The 27,072-nt window shown below is 42.3% G+C and overlaps 1 protein-coding gene across 2 annotated transcripts; it reads left to right on the top strand.

Moving 5' to 3' along the window:
- Positions 1 to 8: 8 nt before the first annotated feature.
- ENSA (endosulfine alpha) lies at positions 9 to 26,831 on the top strand. 2 transcript variants are annotated; one of them, XM_071219827.1, is made up of 4 exons: positions 9 to 208; positions 2,096 to 2,221; positions 3,488 to 3,654; positions 6,357 to 7,121. In XM_071219827.1, exons 1-4 carry the CDS (start codon positions 152 to 154, stop codon positions 6,370 to 6,372), a joined length of 366 nt encoding a protein of 121 aa, XP_071075928.1. In that variant the 5' UTR covers positions 9 to 151; the 3' UTR covers positions 6,373 to 7,121. The 2 variants fall into 2 exon arrangements, with proteins under 2 accessions (XP_071075928.1, XP_053770449.1); XM_053914474.2 differs by lacking the exon at positions 6,357 to 7,121 and adding an exon at positions 19,844 to 26,831 and having other exon boundaries at positions 13 to 208.
- Positions 26,832 to 27,072: the final 241 nt, after the last annotated feature.

The raw sequence follows: 27,072 nt of genomic DNA, 5'->3' as shown, positions 1-27,072 counted from the left end.
CACAACGTCACAGGCAAGGGCCGCCATTTTGACTGAGCAACCCTAGTGACAGGAGCCGGAGGAGCAGCGCAGGTTGTCCCCATTTCCCCTCCCCCTTCCCTTCTCCGGTTGACTTCCCGGGTCCCCTACACTCCACAGTCCCGGTCCCGCCATGTCCCAGAAACAAGAAGAGGAGAATCCTGCGGAGGAGACCGGCGAGGAGAAGCAGGTGAAGTGGAGGGGGTGCGGGCGGACAAGACGGGGGCGACCGTGGTGGAGTGGGAGACGGTCTCCCACCAGTGCGGATTGGTCGCCATGGTCTCAGGCTCTGCAGGGGTTGGCCACTTCTTGCGTCACGCAGGGTGAGCTTCAACGCGGCTCGCTGTTTTGGCGCTGGTTGGTTGAATCTATTGTCAGTCAGTGCCATACCCTTCCTGATTGGCCAATAAGCCTACCGCTCAACTCTGCAAGCTGTGCTATAATTGGTAGAGCTTGGGCGCAGGGCGGGTGTTTGGAAAGACTGGGTGAATGAAAGGGGGCTGGTGGTCCCGGAGTGAGATGTGTCTTATTAGTTATTAGGGGTAAATAACCCAAAACTAGGATGGGGCCAGCATCCTAAATCCTCCAAAAGATATAGGTCGAGATAAAGACGTTTAAAAACGACCAGCACTGGGGGGGAGGGGAAGAGTAATTATGCCTAATTTAAGGCGGCAAATTTCTCAAGAGGCCTATTTCGACGGTTGGGTTGGTCTGTTGGCCACTTTCAGTGAGGACCCAACACGACTGAAGAGGCCTGGGGTTCCATACAGAATAATAGCGGTTACACTTAAGACACCAAGAGAGTCGTGACAAGAAAGACGCCCCCCCCCACCCGCCATGGCCCCCAGGCTTCCAAGGCAGTGGGACTTAGTCCATCCACATTTCTGTGATGAAAACACGCCATATCTCTTCTTGGGGTTTGTATTTGACTTACAACACTGAATACTGGGCTCAGGGGTTCATGTAATACACCTGGTGGTGTATCTGTGCTGAATTCACAAGAGAAGGGAATGTAATTCCACTAAAAAGAGCCACAGATTTGCTTTAGATCCTTTCAAAATGTCACTAAAGGGCAGCGGGGCCCACAAAAAGCAAGACAAGAGTAACAAACAGTAAAAGACCCTGCAAGCCAGTTGAGCTCTTGGCATGTTCCCCATACTGCTATCATTTGCCCCAGTAAGGATGGCATGGACTTTTTGGCAAAAACTGTGGGTAAATACTAGTGAACCTACTGTATCTTAATTTTTCCTGAGATTAAAAATAGTGTCATTTTCATCTTTGTTTACCTACCACCTTCCATTACCACATGTTTATGGAAATGCTGAAGCAATGTCGTTCCTACTAAGGTAGAGATTTTAGGAGAAGGCCACATAGCTCTAGCCTCCTCCACAGAGACTCCTCACATGACTATCTTAGACTCTGAATAAGGAGGGAACATTTCAGCAGAATTATCTGTCCCTGTAGCTTTCCCATTTGACCTATACTGTGTGTTAGGAACAGCCAGGGTACTTTCCTACTCATGTATCACCAACAGCGTTGGCTGGCTCTTTTCTCTGTCTTTCCGAGCTTCTGTGCTGAGTGAGCAAAGGCTTGCCCTGTGACTAAGGTATTGTGTTTAGATATTAACTTTAACCCAATACTCATAGGTCAACAAGGTGGTTCCCTGGGCATAGTGTGAGAAGCACGTTGTTTTTTTCTTCTCACAATAATCTTCTTGAGCTTTAGGAATTTGAACAAAGGTCTAGCTTTATTTAAGAGTAGAGTGGAAAATAGCATATTTTTTACAAGTAGGTGGACCTCCGGAAAAAATAGTATAAAGGTTATCAGACATTAGCATGCTTCTTAGTCTTTAATTTTCCTTTTTAAAAAAAAAATTATTGATTTTTAGAGGGGTTGGGGAGGGAGAGAAAAACATTGATTTTGTTGTTCCACTTACGCATTCATTGGTTCATTCTGACATGTGCCCTGACTGGTGATTGAACCCTCAACCTTGGCATTATCGGAACCACACTCTAACCAACTGAGCTACCCAGCCAGGGCTCAGTCTTTCATTTTATGGCCCATTTGTCCCTTCTAGGACACACAGGAGAAAGAAGGTATTCTCCCTGAGAGAGCCGAGGAGGCAAAGCTAAAGGCCAAATATCCAAGCCTAGGACAAAAGCCTGGAGGCTCCGACTTCCTCATGAAGAGACTCCAGAAAGGGGTATGGGAAACAACCTCTTTACTCTCTTACTTGGAGCCAAAGGGGATGAGATCTGTAGAGGTTCTACTGAATGCTGACCTGCAAGTTTGTTGTTGGGCAGCAGTGGAAAGGAATTAGAAACTTGTAATGAGCAAGGCAAATTCTTATAAATCTCTAATATGATATCAGTTATCTTCTGATTTCCCGTGTAGGATATTAAGGCTTAATAGGGGCATTTGGATATGGGGTGTTGAGGGGATGAGGGAAGGATGTTAGAGACTGGAATGCTGACTGCCCTGGGCATTTGCCTGTTGGGATGGTGGGAGTTTTAGGACTGTACTTTATAGAATTAGAGCTAAATTTGGGGGGGTGCATCATTTCAGAAAAAAATCAAACCATCTGTCCTAAAGATTTCCTCAATTTGAAATGAATAGATTTCTTCAGATCCTTGAAGTTAGCACTACCATTTACTCCTTCAAAAGACTTATTTTTTTTTCCTCCAGAGTGGTTCTCCTCACCAAATGAGAGTCAACTTTCATAGCCATCTAGCTCCTGATCAGGTTTCTCAGTCCCCAGAGGTACCTAATGCTGACCGAGGGGTTGTCAGTCAACAAGGGGCAGTATATTCCTTTGTGTGGATTAAATGGAGAGTGCAACGGACCCTGTGGAGAATCCTAGTTGTTGAGTCTTAGTCACAGATGATGATGTGATGCTGATTTGCAGTTTACTTTGCTGTGGGCAAGGCAGGCATGGGCAGGCTGGCACAGCCATGGAACATGTGTGGGAGCAGTGGGAGTCAGGAAAAGTACATTATCGTCACGAACAAACCCAGTTTCTATTCATGGTCTGAGAAAACACTTTTCGATTTTGAGGTTGTTAGCTGGAGGTTGATCTCCTGCTGATTGCTAGGCTAGGCCCAGGTTGACCCTTCTATGTATCTTAGTCCTTTCTGTTTCCCTAGCACCAAGCCTGTTGGTGTCTAATATGTCCTCAGTACGCCTTTATGTATAAAGTCGGTAATTTTGTTGAATCATCCTATACTGATGGGGCTACAAGGATGTCTCTTAACTCCAAAAGTCTATACTCTAGTTGGGAAACTTCTTACATACCTGAAAAAGTCAGAATGCATTTGGAGAAAAGATGTAAGTACATGTAATTAATACTAAGCTATAGCGCATGAGGTTAATAATAGAAGACTTGAAAGATCTGAGAGTGGATGTGGGATCTCCTTGCTTTTGAGGATGGCCAGTGCTCCTTACTCACCTAAACCTCCCTCTTGTCTCTTAGCAAAAGTACTTTGACTCAGGAGACTACAACATGGCCAAAGCCAAGATGAAGAACAAGCAGCTGCCAAGTGCAGGACCAGACAAGAACCTGGTGACTGGTGATCACATCCCCACCCCACAGGATCTGCCCCAGAGAAAGTCTTCGCTCGTCACCAGCAAGCTTGCGGGGTAACCTGGGCCCCTCTCTACTCCCCTTCCTCACCCACTGGACTTTTATATATCATAGGCAGGGATGGAATGGGCACCTAGTTAGAGATCTTCTCAGCTGAGAAGGTAATGTGTGTTAAAGAGGGTCTCTGAGTTCTTTTCTTTGGTTAAATTGAGATTTCCACACTCTCAATGTAGCCCAGTAGGGGCCCAGAAGTAGGAGACTAGGATTGGATAATACTGCAAACTCTCTTTTTCTTCTATACGAGAAAATGGGGAGACGTGATTTCCCCTTTTGGAAGAGAGTGTCTCCACATTGGTTAGGCTAAGCCTTGGGAATAATGTGGCAGGTTTAACATCCAAGGCTAACCTAGCATTGGAGAGCTATATTGAATGAGATCTGTTTTCTGTGCTTCTAAGTGTTTTGTCCCTTAGGCTGCTATTGCTTCATGTTTCCATTATGGCAGGTTTAGAGACTCCTCAAAAAGAAAAACTGGTTTGCTTGCCTAAAACTACAATGCCCACTTAGCCTCCCTTAGTCAGTGTCTCTTACAGTTTGCCCTGGCTCTTAAAGACTGGAGAACTTTCACAGAAAATGGGCACCTTCTCTCTCCCCGAGCCTGTTGCTTTTGAAAATACTGTGGGATAGTGGAAGGAGCACTGATTTAGCAGTTAAGATATCTGGGTTCAGGTCTAGTTTTGCACAGTCTTGGCCGAAGTTATGTGTAACCTTGGTCAAGTTATTAAACCTCTCAAGACTTCTTATTTCCTCATCTGTAAAATAGAGTTGAATATGGATAAGATTGATTCTGATTGTAAAATCCCGTAACTGCCAGTTGAAAAACTCTGCTGTTCATTGTAAAACTAAAAATACAGAAGGCCCATGGATGAGCAGCCTACACTGGGAAACCATTTGAAGACCACATGGGAAGAGAGGAAGTGGAGATTTGGGGGGTTATGAATTCAGGCAAGAGGGCCACATAGGTATTGTGGTCTTAGGGCTAAAGAAAAAAAAATCCAAGAAGCTAGCCATGGAGCTCTTGCCTCTGCCCCAACCCACTTTTCTGGCCTACAATTTGGGCCTTTGCTGCTGAAAAGGCTGCTCTGGCAGCTGAGCTGTGGGCCTGAGGAAACATGCTCAGTCATGCACCATGTAGAGTCCCCCGTTGCTGGTGTTCTGAGGTAATCAGATGCCAAGTGTATTCTTAGTGAGACAAGAAGAAAAGGGATGAACTGAGCTAGCCTCTGGGGCTTAGTACTATAGCAGGGCTGGAGTAACAGGTTCTTAGGAGATAATTCACGCTGGAGAAAGCTGAGGAAGGTGGTAAAGGAGAGAGAGAAGGATCACAGAAATCTGATTTCCTAGAGCTCAATAACCCAACTCCTGTGTGTTGAGAAGAGGCAATGTTGATTCATGAACAGGTGGAGGAAAGAGGTTGCAGGTGGCCAGCATCTTCAATCTAGTTATGACTTGTTTGGCCCGAATCTTACTGAATGCACACTGCTAGTTATGACAGAGAGGGTCAGGATCAGAACTAACTGTTCAAGAGAGGAAGATTCTGTAACCCTCTCTTGCCCTCTCATAAATTCTGATAGGCCCAACATTGGGCTCAATGAAAATGACTGATGAGCTTGATGTGCATGTGTGGGGATGGGGTGTCTGTATACTTCTCTCCTGACCGGCCATTCACTTTTCAGGCTGTCATTCAGATTGGATAGGAAAAAGTTGGTGAGGAAGGAATGGAGAGAGCAGGATCCCTGGATTCCTTGGCTCCCAGACTCCTTGACTGTCACTTGTAATTGTATATAATTTTTGTGTTTCTTGCTCCATTTCCTCATGCTGTCTTCCTTAGTCAAAAGTCCACGTGGGAAGGGGAAAATGCTGAACATCCTTGTATAGTTTCCTCAACTGTCCCAGCCATGTTGTACATAGATATGTCATGTTATTATATATATAAATATATATATAATTTTGTACGTTTTCTTCATCTCCGATCTTCTCGAATTTTGTACTTTTTTTCGTTTCTGTCTGAGCCACTTTCTCTATTGGTCAGTTTGAGTCCTCAAAACTGAGGTCACAATGAGTCTGCTTTAGGAAGAAATAGAAGAAATAGGGAAATCAGAAAACTCTTGGTCTATCTCTTCATCTGGTCCGTATTCAAGACTAAGAAAATGAGACTTGAGCCACGTACTATTATTTGCCACGTGTTTCCACAGTACATAACTCCCATGGCAAAGGAGGGTCACATCAGAATCCAAATCCCAGTTGCTTTGATGAAACCTAGATTATTAAATCCACTCAAAACAACATATGTGTTGTCTGGCCCTGGCCTCTGCCTAGTTACCACCTCATCACTGTGTACCCACCATCAGTCTCCGCTGCTGTAAGTGGCTGTGGCTGTGCGTCTGAAACCGAGCCTGCTCCACGCCGGGAGGTGGCTTACATCCCTGCAAGCCTCCAGTTATTTTGATCTCGTCTAATGAATTGTTTTTCTGTCTTTGTTTTTATGGGTCTCCAAAAAGGAAGAGAACACTTGTTTTATGGATAAGACTGAAATTCTCTCTCTCTTTAAATTTTCTAAGGATAGGATTCAGGCATGTGCTAGGTGGCCTAGTGATTGCTAAGTGTGGAAGAGTCATGGGGTAGAGACTGGGATGGCACTTAGGGTTTTCCCTTATTACTTGACAGTGTTTTCTTTTTCTTCTTCTGTGTTCATCCACAGTGGCCAAGTTGAATGATGCTGCCCGGGGCTCCGCCAGATCCTGAGACGCTGCCCCCCTGGGTCCTGTGCTGGCTCCTGCCCCTCCCTGCTTTTGCAGCCAGGGGTCAGGAGGTGGCTCGGGCGCGGGCTGGAGAGGCAGAAGCCCCTGCCCGTCGGTGTCCCAGCGCATGGAGCCCCTTGGGCTGAGCACCAAGACCTTGAACCTTTTTTGTTTTACCTTTTTTCCAAATAACTGTTGGGAGAAATCTCAGTGAAATCCTTGAGGGGGGGTGGGTCTGGGAGGGTTGTTTGAGAGGGTGGGTTGTTTGAGTGGGTGGGTGGGAGATTTTGGGGAATATAAATTAGGGCTTGGAGTTGATAACATTCCTGACTATCCTTCTTATCCATGTGGCTGGTGTGGGGTGGGTGTGAGGGGAAGGAGGTGGAGTGAACTAAAAATGTGGGTTTCCAATTTAGTTCTGTAGAAAAATGCTGTGTTTGCTTGGGTGTGGCTGGGGACCGGGTGTCTGATAAAAGAAACTACCCATCTAAATATGGCAGATGCAGATAGCTCCTCTAGTTCTTCAGAAGCTGAGAATGCGATTAATGTTAATTGTTCTTTAAAAAAAGAAAAAAATGTCCTCAAAACAGATTTACTGTGGGGAGAACGGCAGTGAGTATGGGGAAAGGGGGCCGTGAGCGTGGGGAGCCCCACAGAGCCCAGGGGAGTTTTTCAGTATTTGAAATAAAAAAAAAAAAGACCCATGATAAAACCCAACCCAGAAATACTCTGAAGCAGTTGGTGTGTTTTATTGGGGTTTTGGGAAAGGGAAGAAAATTTTGAAGACACCATTCAGGGGATAAGCTGGTGTGGGGCCCTACGTTTTTAAGGAACAGCGGTCCTTAATATAGGATGTGTCTGGGCTGTCCACTTCCATCACTCAGGGAGAGGGAGCAAGATGTTGGGATACAGACCAGGGCTTTTCCTGACTCGTGCCCCTCCCCTTGTTCCTGTAGCTAATGTAGATGCATCGACCTCAGGTTTGGGCTCACAAAATGAAAAGTTTGAGGGTATTTCATCTAAATGATTTATTGACCCCTAAAGCTTAGTTTGGGCTAATCAAAAAAAGGAAGCCCACTCTTCCTTTCCCTTTCAGTCCTGCATTCCTTCACAATTTCTGTTTGTGAAGGAGATATGTGTCCTCTAGTAATAAGCCAAAAGGAGCTCAGGCCCTTCTGCTTGTGGCCAGCAGGAGGCAGAGTAACTTCTTTCCTCATGATGTCTGGATCATATCTGCAGTCCTGCCACTGAAAGAAGTTAGAAAGGACTCGTGAATGTAATATACAAAAGAAACTGTTACCAAGGAGAAACAGACTCAAACTTGTCTCTCCCAGGCCCCACCAACATTCACATGTGGTAAACTAAAACTACTTGCCCATTTTGCCCAAGTTTGATTAGGAGAGTTTATCATGGTATTTTCCCAAATTTGATTGACTCTTCAAATGAGTATGCATCAAGGAAAATAAACAAGGTTCAGGAGACATAGACATTTTAAAGAGATCTCCACCTTATTGAGAGGGGTACTTCTAAACTGGAGAAGTGTTCTTGCTATCTAACTCATTCTTTCTTCTTAATCAGAAGCTTTCTAAATAAGTTTTCGACTACTCAGGGTGTTCCTCACTTACTCTTACTCTCTTCAGATTTAGCCAGGGGACTGTGATGCCTCTTAAGCATCAGCCTTTCTGAACAGCGTGCTAGACGCTGAGTGAGCCAGGTAGTACGAAGATATATTCAGGAAAGGCATTCCCTACCTTCGTGGGGATTATTGTCTAGCTGGAAAAAATATGAAAAAGTTCATATACTTCAAAAGGTAGAAACTCAAGTTTCTTCTATATATACAGGGTGGGTCAAAAGTAGGGTTACAGCAGTTCATATGGAAAATCATACAGTAAACAATAATACAGGAATAACCTCTGTGTTTTGCATACTCACAACTGTAAACCTACTTTTGTCCCACCCGTTATATCCTACCCAATCACATGGCCTCTCTTTGAGCATGCTGAACGTAGTTTATGTTTGCCAGGTGGGTAAAGCTGGGGAATGATATCAAGAAGGCTAAGCGTGGGATCTTTCTGTTAGTGCAATTTCATTTTAATACAGGTAAGGAAGTTGAGATATAGAAATAAGTTACTTATAAGGTGACAAAGCTAGTTTACGGAAGAGCTTGAGTTAATATCTAGGCTTCTATGTGATTTTTCCATTATTCCTGGTTTCCCTGGTCCATAGTTTTAAGTTGTAGTCTTAGGAATCCTGGGGTGCCAAGATATGTTTGTGGCTATGTCTTCAGTTTAAAACTTGCCATTCCTTCTTTTTTACTCCTTTACTAGGCAGCCACGGCAGACCAATTCTTCAGTGCTTCAAATAGCTATTCCTGCTGATATTTTTGCCAGGTGTTTTCTGAAATCTTTATTCCAAATTGTGGATTGAGGGTTCTTCCACTCCTCCAACTTGCATGAATGATGATTGTGCTGACAAGCCTCTCAGCTATCTGATATGCAGGATGTCAGAGATGAAGTCACCATTATTGTCCAGTGGCATTTATTTTAAGCTAATGTGGCCTGGGTACAGCAAATGCAGGCAAAATTAAAATAACTCTAAGTTGCCATGGAGGATATCTACAGTGAGCCAGCGGCACCCACAGAAGCAGCCCTCTTGTGTATAGTGCCCTCTGCTGGGAATTGAGGAAGGTTAGCAAGGAAGGGAAGATTTCTCTTTTTTTTTTTTTTTTTTTAAGATTTTATTTATTTTTAGAGAGGGGAAAGGAGGAAGAGAAACATCAGTGTGTGGTTGCCTCTCACGCACCCCCCTGCTGGGAACCTGACCTACAACCCAGGCATGCGCCCTGACTGGGAATTGAACTGGCGGCCCTTTGGTTCACAGGTAGGCACTCAATCCACTGAGCCACACCAGCCAGGATGGAAGGGAAGATTTCTTCCCTTGGGAAGCTATGACATGACAATGGCATACACATAAAAGCAAACTAATGTAGTTCCAAGTAGAACTTAAAGTACTAAGAGAAGGAGGGTCAGGAGATGAGTTGGACACTGAATTTTCTTAGAGGTAGATGACTTACTAATCAACATAAGGCTGAAGAAGCACCTTCCCTCTCAGGAGCACACCTGTCTTTCCTCTCAGATGTGCGTCTTTTCTCTCCTAAATTCTAAGGGTCCCCATGAGACTTGCAACTAAAGGAACAATGGGCAGCGCAGCTTGTCTCTGGCCAACCCCCTGAACCTGTACCCAAGGCCCCCTTTCCTCTGACTTTTCAATAAGCCAACAGCAGCCCCGCCATGGCTCACTTCTGACACTGACTTTTACTTCCCAGTGAGCCAACAGCAGCCTCACCTTGGCTCTCTCCTGTTGCTTCTATCCTAAGCCCTTATTTCACTGTCCCAGTTTTAATAAATATACTCTCAAAAACAAAGATAAGGTGAAGCCTCCCATGCTTGGGCAGGAATATTTTAATTCACAAGTAATTGTTGAACACTCACTCTGCAATTGGAAGTATTAGCTGTTACTGGGCAAGTAAACAATGTAAGAGTTGGTGTCTGCCCTGGAGGAAATTGAAGCCTCATTGAGACAGCACTTCCTCATATAACACAAGATAGCATCTGATTCAAGCAGTGGTAAAATATTTCTGAGGAGGAAAAATCCAGAGGGCTGGAATCATTAGGTAAATATTAGTGGAGAAAATGGAAATTAAACTGGGTCTTGAAAGATGGGTAGTATTTAATTAGTCCAATTCAGTTATTGAATAAGTTCCCACAATATGCCAGGCACTGAGCTGAAATACGAGATGTGTGGATATGTGGGTGCTTCTTTCACAGAGATTATACTCTGGTGGAGACATTGCACACGAAGAAGTCACTGCAGTGTTAAACTTGCAGCTGTAGAGGCCTGGCTACATAGAGCAGAGGGATGTGTAGTTAATAATTGCTAAATGTTCTGAGTGCTTGCAAAGGGTCTAGCGCCATGCTAAGGGTTTAATTTATCTCATTTAATCCTCTCAAAAATTGTATGGCATTGGTGGTCTTATCATTGCCATTATACAAATGAGGAAACTAAAACAGTCACTTGCCCGAGTCACACAGCTTCTGAGAGTGAGGACAGGATTCGCTCCGCTGCCTGCAAAGGTGGGCGGGAGAGTGATCAGGAAAGGTTTCATGGAGTAAGTTCTGAAGGATGAACAGGACTTGTCCAGAAAGGTAAGTGAAAGGGTGCATTTTGGTAGAGGGACTGACACTTAGAGAAGGATGAAACAGTGTGGAATCTGTGGTTTTTCTGCAGTTCCAATGTCGAGTGAGTTCTGGGCATTGGCTGGAGACCAGGCCAGGAAGGTAGACCGGAGCTAGATTCAGAGGATATGGAATGGAGGCCAGCGTAGGAACCACTAAGGGAATTATAGTTACAAAGAGGAGAACTGGTCAGATCTGTGTTTTAGATAGGTCATTGCCAACTCATGTGGAGAAGGGATTTAAAGGTAATGGATTTAATGAAGGACTCAGTTCTAGTGTCAAGCTGCCTGGTTTTAAGTCCTGATTTTCTTAGGACAAGTTTCTTAAACTCTCCCTGTTTCAGTTTCCTTATTTGTAAAATAGGAATGACGTGGAACCTACCATAAAGGGTTGTGCTAATTAAACAGCATAAGCATGTAAAGCCCAGCCCTTACTTTGAGGATTCCAACAGCGCATAACATAGGGTTCCTCCCCTGAAGGAGCTTACAGGCTCCAGGAGTGTAATAAAGATGAGTAGACAGACAATTAGAATGCAAAGATCTGTGCTAAGATAGGAATAAGCACAAAATGCTCTGTAAGCACTCACCTAATTTAGGCAGGTAGGAGAGGGTCAGAAAAACACTTTCACAGAAAATAGCTTCTAAACCAAAATCTAATGGAGTAGTAGGACTTGGGTAAAAAGGGTTAGGCCAAGAAAAGGAGTCTTCCAGGGGGAAGGAACAGTATGTAAAAGGATTCACAGGGATTACATTCTAGAAACAAAATAATTGCAAGGGGTCAGAGGCCAGGGATTGGTAGAGGGAAGCAAGAGCCAGGTCATAAAGGACACTTAGGACTTTATCCTTGAGGCACTGACCAAGGGAATGACATGAACACTTGCCTTTTTAGAAAAATCTTTCTTACTGCAATGTGGGAAAGAGATTGGAGAGGGTGAAACTGATGTATTACAGTTTCTGTTAACAGGATGGGAAAGTCGAGAAGGGGTATGGCTATTGTGAAGAGGAAGATGATGAATTCTGGCATAATAAGCTTGAAGTAACAAACACCTAAGTGAAGAATTCTGTACTACACTTTTATTTTTTTTATTTATTAATTTTAGAGAGAGAAAGAAACATTGATTTGTCTTCCACTTATTTATAAATCCATTGGTTGATTCTTACATGTGCCCTGACTGGAGACTGAACCCATAGTATTGGTGTATGGGGACAGTGCTCTAACCAATTGAGCTACCTAGCCAGGACTCCGCTTACAAATTCTTACTATGGGTCTAGTATGGTTAGGAGTAAGACAGTTGTTATGTTGCTACAGTACTGCACGTTAGATGTGATTAGGAACTACAGAAGGTAATGACAATAGGGATGAAGAAGAGTGGGCAGACTTAAGAGATACATGGAAAGTACAATCAACAGAACTAGATGCGGGATATGAGATTTATTAAAAAGTTCCCTGACAAATGATTCCATAATCCAGATTGAGAATACAACTGCAAGAGCAAGTTCAGCAAGCAAAATAACAAGTTCAGTTTTGCAGGGTTAATTTGAGGTGCCTACGGGACATCCAGGAGGAGTTGACCAATAAGTTACTTTGTAAGTCTAGAAATTCGAGAAGAAGATAGTAGGTTCTGTGGACTTCAAGATACATCAGTAAAGCCATGAAAGTGAAAGCATTTAGAGCAGAAAGATTGGAGAGCTGACCCTGATGAAGGCTAGCAGCTGAAGAGAATAGAGACACGGGCCCAACAAAATAAGACAACCAGAGAGATGTGGTCAAAGGACAGTATAATGGAGGAACTGGATCAGTCCATAGTGTAAGGTGCTATTGAAAGTTACATGAAGTAAGAAATGCAACTATCTCACCTAGGTGATAAAAAGTGCCCAAAATTTTCAGGAAAGAAATTTGGCAAAATAGTGGATAACTGTCAGAATTATGATTCGGGGGGTGTGTGTTTATACATTTTGTACTTTTCAAGGTTTTGGCAGTGAACATATACTTGATAATTAGAGATAACTTCCAAAAACAACAATAAAATCACAATGTTTTTAAAATGGACTAAAGGGTGTCCATGTGATTTGGCAATTAGTAATCTTTTTAAGACAAGTTTCAATGGGTTTGTAGAGGTAAAATCTTGCTCGTACAGCTGAGGTGTGTGAAGGTTTTGTTGTTTTAGGATAGGAATATTTAGGCACATTTATGGACTAAGTTAAAAGAACAAATAAAAGGTGAAGCTCAGTAGAGAATGATGACAACCAAAAAGGATTATTGTGAAGAGAGAGGGGATAGAAACAAGAGCTCAGGTGGTGTGGTTAATTAAACAACAGTTTGACAAACATTTATTGAGCATTTACTATGTGCCAGCCACTGTACAGGGCGAAATAATGGGGTTAATTTCGCTGGGAAGCTAGCTGAGGCAATTGGTCTCAAGCAAGAGGATGTATAATTCATCCTGCTAAAACTCAAGGTAAAGATATAACAGTAGATAAACTCACAGCTATTTGTGACTAGAGGTAAGTAATTCATGAGAGTCTTCCAACAGCTTCATTTTTCTTTGTGGAATAGGATATGAAGTTGCTAGCTGAGACTTTAGGATGTGGGAAGTCAGACAGGGAACTTAAGAAGAGTGGCCACAGTGTAAAAGAGGATGAAAGGGAAGGAAAAGGAAGAAGGCTGAAAAGAATACTAATTAAGTCTTGGCTGGTGTAGCTCAGTGGATTGAGCGCAATTCTGTGAACCAGAGGGTCAGGAGTTCAATTCCCAGTCAGGGCACATGCCTGGGTGGGGGCCAGGTCCCCAGTAGGGGGCATGTGAGAGGCAACACACATTGATGTTTCTCTCCCTCTCTTTCTCCCACCCTTCCTCTCTCTCTAAAAATAAATAAATAAAATCTTTAAAAAAAAAAAAAAACCTAAGTAAAAGAGTTAAGGAACAGTGTTGAGAGCCTGACAGATTGGAAACTGTCAATCTGTAATTCTTGGAATGTGAGATGCATTGGAGTGGTACCAATCTGTATATTTTGGGGTTGATTTATATATATATAATTTTTCATTTATTTATTTTATCACTACTAACACACACCTGCCTGGGTACCTGAGCAGAACAGCTAATATCACTCTGTAATCCTGGATTATAATTTGTAGACATGAAGTGGACTAATAAGGAAGCAAAGGGATTAGAGGTGCTGGTAAAAGACAGTGCAAGGATTCCATCTTGATTCAGCCTGGTTAAGGAAGGTATGTTAAACTCTGGTCAAGAGAAGTTTTGAGCCCTGACTGGTATGGCTCAGGGGGTTGGGTGTCATCCCACACACTGAGGGGTTGCTGGTTCATGCCTGGGTTGCAGGCGAGGCTCCCTGTTGGGGGCATGCAAGAGGCAACCGAACGATGTCTCTCTCCCTTTCTCCTTCCCTTTCCCTCTCTCTAAAAATAAATAAAATCTTTTTTTAAAAAAAGTTTTCATAAGGTCAAAGAGCAGATGATTAAGCTGGAAGCTCAGGACATGGTAGTCAAATGATGTTAAAGATTTTAGAGTTGGAGGTCTTCCATGTAATGACAAAGGTATTAGGAATGGGTATTTGAAGTACAGTAAAGGTAAAGGTCACTGGAGTGTTAAGGAACTAAGGGAGTTCCCACATCCAGCTTTGAAAATAGGTGGCCCCTGTATTTGTGGCTTTGTTCTGTTATCTGTTGTTAAACCCAACTGTATTTTTTTAATGATATTTCATTGATTATGCTATTACAGTTGTCCTGATTTTTTTCCCCCTTTGTTTCCCTCCACCTAGCAACCCCCACTCCCTCAGGCAATGCCCCCACCCTTGTTCACATCCATGTGTGTAATTTCTTTGGCTACTCCCTTTCCTATACTATACTTTACATCTCCATGGCTATTCTATAACTATTCGTACTTCTTAATCCCTTCACCTCTCACCCATTCTCCCAACCCCCACTCCCATCTCTTTATCTTTAACCTTTGGCATTTTAATTATGATGTACCTTGGAGTGGGCCTCTCTTTGGGTCCATTTTGTTTGAGACTGTTGTGCTTCCTGAACTTGTAAGTCTGTTTCCTTCACCAAGTTAGGGAAGTTTGCTTTCATTATTTTTTCAAATAGATTTCCAATTTTTTGCTCTTTCACTTTTCCTTCTGGCACCCCTATGAAGCAAATTTTTGATTGCTTAAAGTTCTACCACAGACTGCTTACACTATCTTCATTTTTGGGATTCTTTTTTCTTCTTGTTCTGATTGGTTTTTTTTTTTTCTTTATGTTCCAAATCATTGATTTGATTCTTGGCTTCATACACTCTACCGTTGTTTCCCTATAAATTGTTCTTTATTTCAGTTAGTGTATCCTTCCTTTCTGGCTGGATCTTTTTTATGCTGTTGAAATCCTACGTCTTTGAGCAACCTTATCACCAGTGTTTTGACCTCTGCATCTGACAGATTCCTCATCTCCATTTTGTTTAGCTCTTTTTCTGGAGTTTTGATCTATCCTTTCATTTTGGCCATGTTTCTTTGTCTCCTCATTTCTTTGTCTCCACAGGGCAGCCTCCCTGAGTTTGTTTCTATGTATTAGTTAGAGCTGCTTTGATTCAGTGTCTTGATAGTGTGGCCTAATGTAGTAGGTGTCCTGTAGGTTCCAGTGGCACAGCCTCCCCTATCACCCAAGCTGGGTACTCGAGGTTTACCCTTCATGTGGACTGAGTACATTCTCCTTTTGTAGTTGAGCCTTGGTTGCTGTTGGCAGATCAATTGGAGGGATTTACCCAGGCCAGTCAGCTACAAGGATTGGCTATGACCACTGACCACCAACCTCTGCCCTCTGTGGAAGATCAGCTGAGCAGGGGCAGGGTGCTGGTGCACCGATGTGGTCTGTAGCTGTCCACTGGGTGTGCTGGTCCTGGGGTTTCCTGGGTGATGCAGGCCAAAATCAGCCCCCACCTGTTTTGCCCAGGGCCACCCTGCCTGAGTTATAAAGCAGTCTGAGATGGCTGCTGCTTGTGCTGGGCTTGGAGATTTGCAGGCAAAGCCAGCTGTGAATCTAAGCTGCTGGTTCCAGGCTTGGGGCTCACTGACACCAGCTGCTGCTTGTTTGTTCAAATGGAAAAACAACTTGGGTGGGCCCATAAATTGGGTGGGGCAGAGTCTCTAGGGATCTCCAAGGCAGGTCAAACAGCGTTAGCCAGGTTGATAGAATCTTAGGTACGGCACCAGTCTACCAACTCTGTGGGGAGATAGCCCAGAAAAGGACAATGGCCTCTGCTCACCTTGATGCCAGACACCTCAGCCTCCCCTTGTGCGCCACTGGTACCCTTCAAGCTGCCCCCACAGTGCACTAGAGCCCAGAGGGAGTGAGTCTGAATAGGTGAGTCTGTGTGTGGGTTCTTTAAGAGGAACTGCTTTGAGCTCCAGAAGGTTCTTCCACTAACTCAATTCCTGCTAGTTTTTGCAGCCAAAAGTTGTGGGAACTTATCTTCCTGACATTAGAACCCTGGGCTATGGGGTCTGGTACTCCTCACTCCTGAGATATCCCTCCTGAATTTTTTTAAAGATTTTATTTATTTATATTTAGAGGGGAAGGGAGAGAGAAAGAGAGGGAGAGAAACATCAATGTATGGTTGCCCCTTACGTGGCCCCCACTGGGGGCCGGCCTGGCCCACAACCCAGGTATGTGCCCTGACTGAGAATCAAACCAGCGACCCTTTGGTTCATAGCCCACACTCAACCCACTGAGCTACACCAGCCAGGGTTCCCTCCTGAATTTTTATCCACCACACTTGGGTATGAGGCCAGCCCGTTCTACTGTACCAGTCTCCATGGATGTAGTTTCTTTAGTTCCCTAGTTGACAGGCTTCCATTCAATTCAGTTTTGGTCAGTTCTGAGCAATGGTGGTTCCATATTTTAGTTGTAATTTTGTTGTGGTTGTGCATAGATGTGACATGTCTGCCTACACTGCAATCTTGACTGGAAGCCAGCAACTATATTTTTTATACAAAAGAAAAATTAAAGTGTCTAGCTTAGAAAACAACAACAAAAAAATTATGGGCTTGGAGTGTTGGATCAGTGATATATTTAGATTGAAAAGACTGGATAGAATTGACTATTTATTTTAGCAGCTAGGTCTACATGCCCAACAACAAGCATTATTCTTGATTTATTCCAGCTACTTATCTTAGAGTTCCAAACAATTAGTCACATAAAACTGGTACCTATGCTAGAATACCTCTGCCAGACAGCTTTTCTTTTACCCAAGGCCCTCTTCTCTAAAAGAAGCTGATTTCACAGCAAATTTGGGACTCAAATTTTTAGAAGTAAACAAACTAAATATGTACTTGGGTTCGAAGTTTGGAAGGAGCTCAGCCCAAGGGAATGAGCCAGTATCCTTGGTATCCCCTCCAGTAATTTGACCTATCTCTTGCTCCTGCAGTGGACCAAGGAGAGGACTCATGTAGGACCAGCATCTAACTCAAGGTTTCAACTTCAGGACTATTGACATTTTGGACCAGATACTTCTTTGCTCTGGGTGCTATCTTGTGTGATTTAGGATGTTAACAGGATCTCTGTCCTCCACCCACTAGATACTCAGTCAAGACAATCAAAAAGTCTCTACACAAATGTTCCCTGGGGTCCCCTGGTTGAGAAACACTGCTGACTTGAGGAAGGGGCTCTCATAACTCTGGCCTGGACCCATTTAATCTCAGCAGCGCCTATCCTTACTCCTCACCCTTATACCTGGCTACTATCCTCACCTTTCCTTCTGGGGCTACCACACCTTCATTAGAGGGGATCCTCTCACCTCTCTCTACATGAAAGTGGCACCTGGGGTGAAAATGGGAAGCAAAAGTTTCTCTCTCTCTACCCTTGTCCCAAGGGGATCCCCCTGACTGGATAGGAATTTACATAATTGGTTAAAATAAAACAAAAGAAGGTATGCAGGGCTCACCTCTTAACTGTGACTGTTGTGAATCAAGAAGTGATCATGGCCTTAAGCCCCTTTCTTATCTTGAGGGTAGACTGGGAGGAATAGTTGAGAACATACCATAGAAATTTGCCTTTTCCAGGGATCAAAATACCAATCAAACTATACTACAAGGCTACTGTAATAAAAACAGTCTGTTACTGGCATAAGAACAGACATATAGACCAATGGAATGAAAGAGAAAGCCCAGAAATAAACCCATGTCTCTTTGGTCAATTAACATTTCCCAAAGCGGGCATGAGCATACAATGGAGTAAAAACAGTCTCTTCAATAAATGGTGTTGGGAGAACTAGACTGGTACATGCAACAACAACAAAAAAAACAGACCACCAACTTACACCATACACAAAAATAAACTCAAAATGGATAAAAGATTTAAATATAAGTTGTGATACCATAAAAGTCCTAGTAGAAAACATAGGCAGTAAAGTTTCAGATATCCCATGTAGCAATATTTTTGCTGATATATCTCCTCAGGCAAGGGAAATAAAGGAAAAAATAAATTGGACTACATCAAATTAAAAAGCTCCTGCACAGCTAAGGAAACCATCAAAATGAAAAGGGAACTGGCTGTATGGGAAGTACAATATCATTGTATTTGCCAATGATATCTCAGACAACAGTTTGATCTCTAAAATGTAAAGAACTCACACAACTCCACTCACTCCAGGAAGACAGACAATCCAATTAAAAAATGGGGAAAGGACCTGAATAGACACTTCTCCAAGGAGGACATACAGAGGGCCCAGAGATGTATGAAAAAGTGCTCAACATCACTAATCAGAGAAATGCACATTAAAACCACAATGAAATACCACCTCACACCAGTCAGAACTGCTATCATTAAACAACAAACAAGTGCTGGTAAGGATGAGGTGAAAAGGGAACCCTAGTGCACTGTTGGTGGAAAACAACACAAAAAATGGAATTCGCACAAAAAATAAAAAATGGAACTGCCTTATGACCCAGTGATTCCACTGCTGGGAATATACCCTAAGAATCCTGAATCACCAATTCAAATGAACTTACACACCCCTATGTTCATAGCAATGTTATTTACAGTAGCCAAGTGTTAGAAACAGCCTAAGTGCCCATCAGTAGGTGAGTGATCAAAAAACTGGTACATTTTCACAATGGAATACTATGCAGCAGAAAAAAGGAATCCTTACATTTTGTGACAGCATGGATGGACTTGGAGACTATTATGCTAAGTGAAATAAGCCAATCAGTGAAAGACAAACACCACATGATCTCATTCATAACTGGAATCTAATGAACAAAATAAACTAACAAGCAAAATAGAACCAGAGACATGGAACCATGGAATAGACTGACGGCTGTAAGAGGGTGAGAGGGGCAGAAGGAAAGGGGAGAGATTAGTCAAAGAACATATATGAATGACCCATGGACATGGACAACAGAGTGGGGATTGACTGAGGGAGTGAGGGGTGGTCTGAGTGGAGGTGAACAAAGGGAGAAGTTGGGACAACTGTAATAGAATAAACTAAAAAAAAATTTGCCTTTTCTGCATAGCTTCCTCACTTCCCCTCCTGAGTCCTCACTCATTCTCTCTTGTGCCCATATTTAGACACCACAAGCCTGTGCTGTCATAGAAAGATAGAAACCAGATGGTTGCTAGGAGATTTGTTTAAACACACACACACACCCTAGAACACGGCCCAGGCTGAGTGGTAGGGATGAATTTTTCTTCTGAATTTCCTATTACCCTACCTCTTTTATTGTCCCCACATTTCTTCTCATTCCTGCTACCAGATGCCACTTCCCAGTGACCAGTATTGTTCTTAAATGGCTCCTTTGCCTCAAGAAGTCACAATTTAAGAATAGAATTACTTAATGTTTTTTGAGCTTCAGTCCTTTCACCTGTAATATGAGGATAATTACAACACAAACATCATATGGCTTTTGTTAGAATTAAATATCTTAAAGAAACATACCATGGCTGGCAAAGTAGATGCTCAATAAATGAAATTTGTTCTTATGCTAAAATGACAACCTGCCCTTAGGGTACCTGAGAACCAACCACTAGTGGCTTTGGAAAACTTGGTTTGTACTTCTGCTCTGGTAGTTGGGAAAAACAGTTGTGGGAGTGTCTCTTGTCCTGTGGAGTGACAGAAGAGCAGAATTGGGGTGGGGGGGCGGATTGCTTTGTTTTTGATCTTTGTACTTAGTGGGAAAGCTGTTTTGGGGGAAAAAATCTGGGCATATGATCTCTTTCTTTCAGCAATTTGATATGAAAAGCACAGGAGAGAAGACATAAGACAAAATCGTCCTTGTCTGGCTAAAATGGAAGAGTACAAAGGAGACGGAATGCGCTCTGGGCCTTTGGCTGTTTCTGTGTATCAGGCTGGGGCTTGTTCATACTATAGATTCTGTGCATGATGTCTATTGAATTTTTTGGAAAAAAATAAACAAAAATTAGTTTCGTTTATTTTCTAAAATTGGTTTAGGTATTATTTTCTAATACTAGATAGAGGACAGGTAGTTGCATGCCTGGAAATAGGTTAAGATTTCTCTTTGGCTAGCATATAATATAGAGCTGTGTGGATATAATGTAGAGCTCAACTCCTTCCAATACACTCGGTAAATAGAAGGAAACATTATGCCCCTTGCATTTTCACCTCTGTTCTATCTCATAATAGATAGTACTACCCTATCTTTTACAGGTAAAAAACCAGGTTTGATTGAAAAAAGACTGGAGAGCCCTGGCTGGTGTGGCTCAATGGATTGAGTGCTGGTCTGAGAATCAGAGGGTCGCTGGTTCGATTCCCAGTTGGGGCGCATGCCTGGGTTGCGTACCAGGTCCCCAGTTGGGGGGTACCTGAGGGGCCACCACACACTGATGTTTCTCTTCCTCTCTTCCTCCTTTCCTCTCTCTAAAAATAAATAAATAAAATCTTAAAAAAAAAAAAAAAAAAAAAAAAAGACCAGAGAGAGAAAATACTCAACTGAGAATTGTGGTTTCATCTGGAGGGAGTGAGGAGAGTAGAGGAAGTAGTAATCAAAGGAAATTTAATATCATCTGTAATGTTTTGCTTTTATATAAGAATATGCATTAATTGTGTAATTAACAATTAAAATTTTAATTACAAGGTAAGGCTATTCTACAGAGTTTCAGTGAAGTTCGGAAAAGATAATTTATCTAAGATCACTTGGTAATTGACAGACTCCAAAGTCCATGGCTACTTCACTAAGCCACAACGCCCTGTACGCCCTCATGAAGAACTAGGTTTGTAGCCAAGAAGGAGTCCTGAGTGAAAGGTTTTCTTAGGCTCCACTGAGAATAAAGCCAATCAGCCACAAAATTAGGCAGTACAGAGCTTTATTGGGGTTTGCACTCCTGGACAAAATTCTGCGGCTGGGGGTGCGGGGCCGGCTGGATAAGTCGCTACCAGCAGCGAATATGGGGGGGGGCTTTATACACCAAAATTCTGATTGGCTCCCCTCGTGGGCTAGGGATTGGTCTCCTGGAACAAAGCCACGTTCCATCAGTGATGGTTCCCCTCGGGCTCCGGCTGTCAGTCAGATATCCCCACCCATCCTGATATTCTGACATCTTTGATAGGATAAGGGGCAGGCTTAGGTTGCCAGGGGGATATCCCTGTCCACCCTAACACTGAGCACTCCCTCTCATAAACATTGGAGTCACTATAGTGGTACCTGGGCATTGGCTGGGCTTTGTAATTTTCATTTATTTTTTAATCCCTAAAGGAAGGCATGGCCAGATTATATCAGACCAACTTGATGACTGTCCTATGACTTGGCCTGGGAAATATGACTAAATCACATAGATTCTAAGTAGGGACTGGGGAAGGGTGTATATAGCAAGGTTAATAAAGATTATGTCATACTTAACAAGATTTAAATTGGATATTTCAGTTGCAGTACGAAGGTCTATTAAATTCCAAAGGGAGATATCAAACAGAAATGTAAAAGTTTAAAGAGCCAGTTCTGTGATTCTTGAACCCCCCTCATCCATTTCAGAAGTGTAGAAAGTGGAGATAGGGTTTACAAAAGAGATTTCTTTGGAGAGAGGTACAACCATGTTGTGAGCTTCATCCAATCTAAGGAGAAGAGGTGAGGAATACTTCCCTCTTCTCCTCAAGAGAAGCATCAGTTGGCTTGGGCCAGTTATAGTTCCAGTCTACCAGATCCTCCGTGTCTTCACTTCTTTCCATCTCAAGGCACCTTAAGCTCCCCAGGCAATGATCTCAAGACACTTACCACACCCTCAGTGTCTTTTGTTCTTTGGTTCCAACTACCCGCACCATTCCCCAGTTTTAGATCAATCTAATCTCTGTACGAGAGCCCTATGCCTTCTTAGACTTTGTTCACTACTCACCCTACTGACTCATTAAAACTGATGCTAACTAAAACCTAAAAGTGTAATTTTGGGGATAAGATAGGATTGTTTTGATTGTATAAATAATATACAAATAAAATATGTAAATACTAGAGATTAAAACCTTCATTCAAAAAAACTACAGATATGGCCAAAGCCTTCTTTGACCATTATCCCAAATCCTGGTCCTTTTCTGCCAGAGATACATACTGGTTCATTTTGGTTATGTATCCTTTTAGACTTTTGTCTATGTAAGTATTTACATGAATATATATTTACATATAGGAATGTGTAGTTGTATGGGATTTTAAAAACAAATGGTATCAAGTAGTTTGTATTATTCTATATCTTTTCACTTAACATGTTTCAGAGAACTTTTTTTTTTAAGATTTTATTTATTTACTTTTAGAGAAAGGGAGGGAGAAAGAGGGAGAGAAACATCAATGTGTGGTTGCCTCTTGCACACCCCCAACTGGGGACCTGGCCTGCAACCCTGGCATGTGCCCTGACTGAGAATCGAACTGTCAACCCTTTGGTTTGCAGGCCAGCACTCAATTCACTGAGCCACACCAGCCAGGGCTCAGAGAACTTTTTGTATCAGTACATATAAAGCTATCTCACTCTTTCTATAACCACTATATAGTACCCCATAGTATGGATGTATCATTTTATCTAACCATTCTGTTGTTGGATATATATATTGTTTATAATTTTTTGCTGTTACAATGTTTCATTGAAAATTCTTTATACCTCTAGTGCTATATGAGAGTAACTCTTTGGGATAAATATGGAGAGATTAAATTCCTGGGTCATGGGGCATACGCATTAAAAATGTTAACACATACTTAAAAATTGCCCTAAAATGATTTATATTCTCACCAACCTTGTGAGAATACCCTACCCATTTTCCCATGCCTTTGCTAATACTTGGTATTAGCAGTCTTTAAAATTTTTGCCAATATGAAGGATGAGCAAAAGTTAGCTCATATACAACACAAATACCTACACATGTATGTGTATATGTAGGTATAAGCATATCCTCTATTTTAACTGTCCATATTTCTGTTGGGTCTCCTAAGTAATTTTCAAAACATTATGCCATATATCTTATGTTTATTTATATATATTTAACATTTAACCTATTTAAACTAAATCTTGCTAGATTTGATCTAGCCTGCAAGATTTCTTTGCATTCTCATTCTGCTCTCCAACATATTCATTGTCCCTCCCATACTCTTAATATCTACAAATGTGCTCATTTTTTAAAAATATTTTTATTTTATTTTATTTTTTTAGAGAGAGGGGAAGGGAGGGAGAAGGAGAGGGAGAGAAATGTCTATGGAAGAGAGAAACATTGATGAACTGCCTCTCACACGTGCCTGGCGGGGGACTGAACCCACAACCTAATCATGTGCCCTGACGAGGGAATCGAACCAGTGGCCTTTGCTTTGCAGGATGACACTCCACCAACTGAGCCACACTGCTCAGGGCTGTCATCATTTCTTAACTAAACTATTTGTACAAAAGTTGAACAGGACAGCACTCAGGTCAGAGCCTGGTAGTATTATTAGAAACCTCTTAATTTGTTTTTGTTTTTCTTAATATTTAATTTATTTTTAGAGAGGGGAAGGGAGGGAGAAAGAGTGGGAGAGAAACATCGATCCGGTTGCCTCTCGCACGCACCCGGTCAGTTGCTGGCTACTGCGTTAGTGGGAGAGCATTAGTTAACCACCAGTCAGAACTGGTACCCATGTGTGGTTTCCAGCCTTCCCTTGGCAGAACTCACAGGGAGCCAGATGCCTTGTGAATTTCCCACAGCTGCTCTCCTCAGGCACCTCTCTCTAGTTCCAGCCTCTGCTTTTGTAGACCACCTTGCATTCTAACACAAAAGGAAAATAGACAAACAAGCGCCATATTCCCCAGCCTTCCTCCTTTGTGCTCTAAACTAACTTGTGAGGACACCCCAACGGTATCTTCCGGCCTGGCTGAAGAAGAGGGTCCCCGGACAGAGGCTTTAACTTGAGCCTCTGCCCTCCTCCCATCTGTCTCTCCTGGAATACCGTACCCTCTCAATTGTCCCTTCTCTGTCCTTTATAATTTCTTTCATGTCAGAAAATCATTCTCCTTAACCTGCAAATATATTTGAATTTGTCATTCTAAAAAATTTTTTCCCTTTTTCTTTAATCCAACCACCCTGTGCTTTTTTGTCACTCTCCTATTTACTTTTCAATCAGTGAAATTCAGCTTCTGCTCTTGTTAACTTATGAAATCTATTCTCAAAACAACCTAATTGACAAATACAATGGCCAGTTTTTAGTCCTTACCTCAATTTTTTCTTTTCATGCCTTTCTGGGAATTCCTAACATCTTTCCACCTTCATACAGTCAATAAATATTTATTGATCACGTTCTGTGTTCTAGGCACAGGGCTGGGCTCTGGGAAAAGAGCAGTGACGACCTACACCAAGCCTTTGCTCACAGTGTGGGGTGTGGGAGCACAGCCATCCAACAGTATAACGACATCCAGCAATATAACACTCTACTACGAAACAACAGCTCAAACACAATAAGCAAAATAATGAATCCAAAAACATAAGGCTGAAGTTGGTGGCTGCTGTAGAGGCATCTGCCAATCCCCAGTGACAGAGTTTCTATCTTAATGGTTTCTCAGGGGACAGTAGACAAAGCCTAGGTCTTGTGCAAAAAGAGCAGCTGGATCGGAATCCCCCGGAGGACTCCACTCTCAGTGAAAGAGTAAACCAGAAAATACCCATCCTGAGAAGAGAGACAGCAAGAAAATGTCCCTATCTCAATCTTGGTTCTGAGTCAGGGGAAAAAAATTTCCCCTGGGAATTTACAGACTAGTTCTCTCAGGGGTTTATAGCCTAAATTCTCACTTCCTCAATAAACAAAAACTTTAAGGCCAGAATTTAAAGTAGTCACAGGTTGGTAGTATCCCCAAGCCCTTGAGGGAAACCAACCCAAATCCTCCCTGGTGAAAGGCTCTCAAATCCAGACCTCAAAAAATCCCTAGAGCTAAAGTTCCTTCAAATAGGAGTTCACAAATAAAAACTCCAAAACACAAGGCAACAGCAAATAAGGCACCATGAGTGAGCATAAATTATAAATAGATTAAGTCCACAGGGACTTTGGGTATTGGAATTATGATACAGAATATAAAAAAGTATGTTTAATATATTTAAAGGGAAAAAAGTAATAAAAGTATGAGTAAAGAAACAAAAAATGACAAGACAGATTTTTAAAAGGTACTATCAATTTCAAAATTGAGGACATGATAAAGAATTTAAAGTATTAAAACACACAGAATAAAGTTGTTACATATGCTGGGAAGGAAAACGAAGCATGTCATGAAAACAACGGTGTTCAGGGCTGAATTGTGTCCTGCCCAAAATGCGCATGTTGAAGACCAGTGGGTCTTCATTCAACAGTCCTCAGAGTGTGGCTGTATTGGAGGGTCTTTAAAGAGGTAATTAAAATTAAGTGAGGCCACGATGGGGGGGCCCTAGTCCAATATGACTAGTGTCAATGTAAGAAATGTCCAAACCTGTAAGAATTTCTATGAGTTTATTTGAGGCAAACTGATGGCAATTGCTGGGAAGCAAAATCTCAAAGAATTGAGAAAATGCTCCAGAAAATGGCAGGTTTACTACTATATCTTATACATCAAAGGGGAATCAAAGGGGAAGACGTGGGGTGGGGGGTGTTACATGAAATTCATTGGTGATAGATTAGACAGGCAGGAGAAATCAAGGGGGGAAATCTCTAGGATTGGGTAAAAAGTAAAAGGAATAGACACATACATGTAGGTGAGTATAGGATAGTTAACATTTAACAATTAACATGATAACAATAACAATGAAGGGCTGTGTGGGCTCCTCCTCTGGTGGGAATTTGTGCCCTGAGGGGTATGGAAAAAGGAAATTACCCTGACATTCCAAATGTTTGTTATCACAGATACAAAAAGACAATAGGCTCAGTTAGAGTAAAGATTGACCTTTGTCAAGAAAGATACCAGCCCAGCCCTGGTATCTTTCTGAGTGGCTCAGTTTTGTTAAAGCATCCATACAGCAAAAAGACTGCAGGTTTGATTCCTGGTCAGGGCACATACCTAGGTTGTGGATTCGAACCCCAGTCTGGACGCCTGATCCCTGGTCAGGTGGCTTGTAGAAGGTGGCAACTGATATATCTCTCTCTCTCTCTCAATAAACATATCCTCAGGTAATGATTTTTTTTTTAAAGAAAGATACTAACCTAGGACATGACTACCTGCCATGACTCACTTTTAGCTACAAAGTTAATTTCATACCATCCTATGTGGTTACTTTAGGTCTCTGAGTTTCTAAGGCCTGCCAGCCAGGCCTCCCCTGAGCTTGTCAGGTTTAGTGTGTGGCCCCTGTCTCATCCACACTGGTGTCCTTATAAAAGCATATAAGGACGCAAATGTGCACATAGGAAAGACCATGTAAAGACAGGATAAGACAGCCAGCTACAACTCAAGGAGCGAAACTTCAGAAATAACAACCCTGCCTATACCTTGATCTCAGGACTCCTAACCTCTAGAACTGTGAGAAAATTAGTTATTGTTGGGTAAGCCACCCAGCCTGTAATACTCGGTTATAGCAGTCCTAACAAACTAATACATTAGAGCATTTCTCTCTGATTCTTCTTTGATGATGTCTCTCTTCCTGCCTACCTTTAAATATTGGTATTCCTCAGAGTTCATATGGTTCTCCTCTCTTCCTCTCTCTATTCTGAGATGAGAAAGGGCTGTAAAATGAGACCTGAATTCAAATGCTAGCCACCATTTGAAAGTTGACTGTAGAAAAGTTTCTAAATCTATGTTTAATTTTTATTTTCTGTAAAAATGGAGATAATAATATAATCTTTATCTCACAGAATTGTTGGGAGGAATATAATGGTGATGATAATGACGACAGTTACCCTTTAACCCTCATTATTCATTTAATTTTCATAATCTGCAAGGTATCTTATTTTACTTACTTTACAGATGTGGAAACAGACCAGAGGTTAAATTACTTGACCAGAGTCACTGAGCTAGTAGGGGACAGAAGCAGATTCAAATCCAAATCT

The sequence above is a fragment of the Desmodus rotundus genome, chromosome 12 (assembly GCF_022682495.2).
Source record: "Desmodus rotundus isolate HL8 chromosome 12, HLdesRot8A.1, whole genome shotgun sequence".
Lineage (NCBI taxonomy): Eukaryota > Metazoa > Chordata > Mammalia > Chiroptera > Phyllostomidae > Desmodus > Desmodus rotundus.
This window is presented reverse-complemented; position numbering and strand designations above follow the sequence as displayed.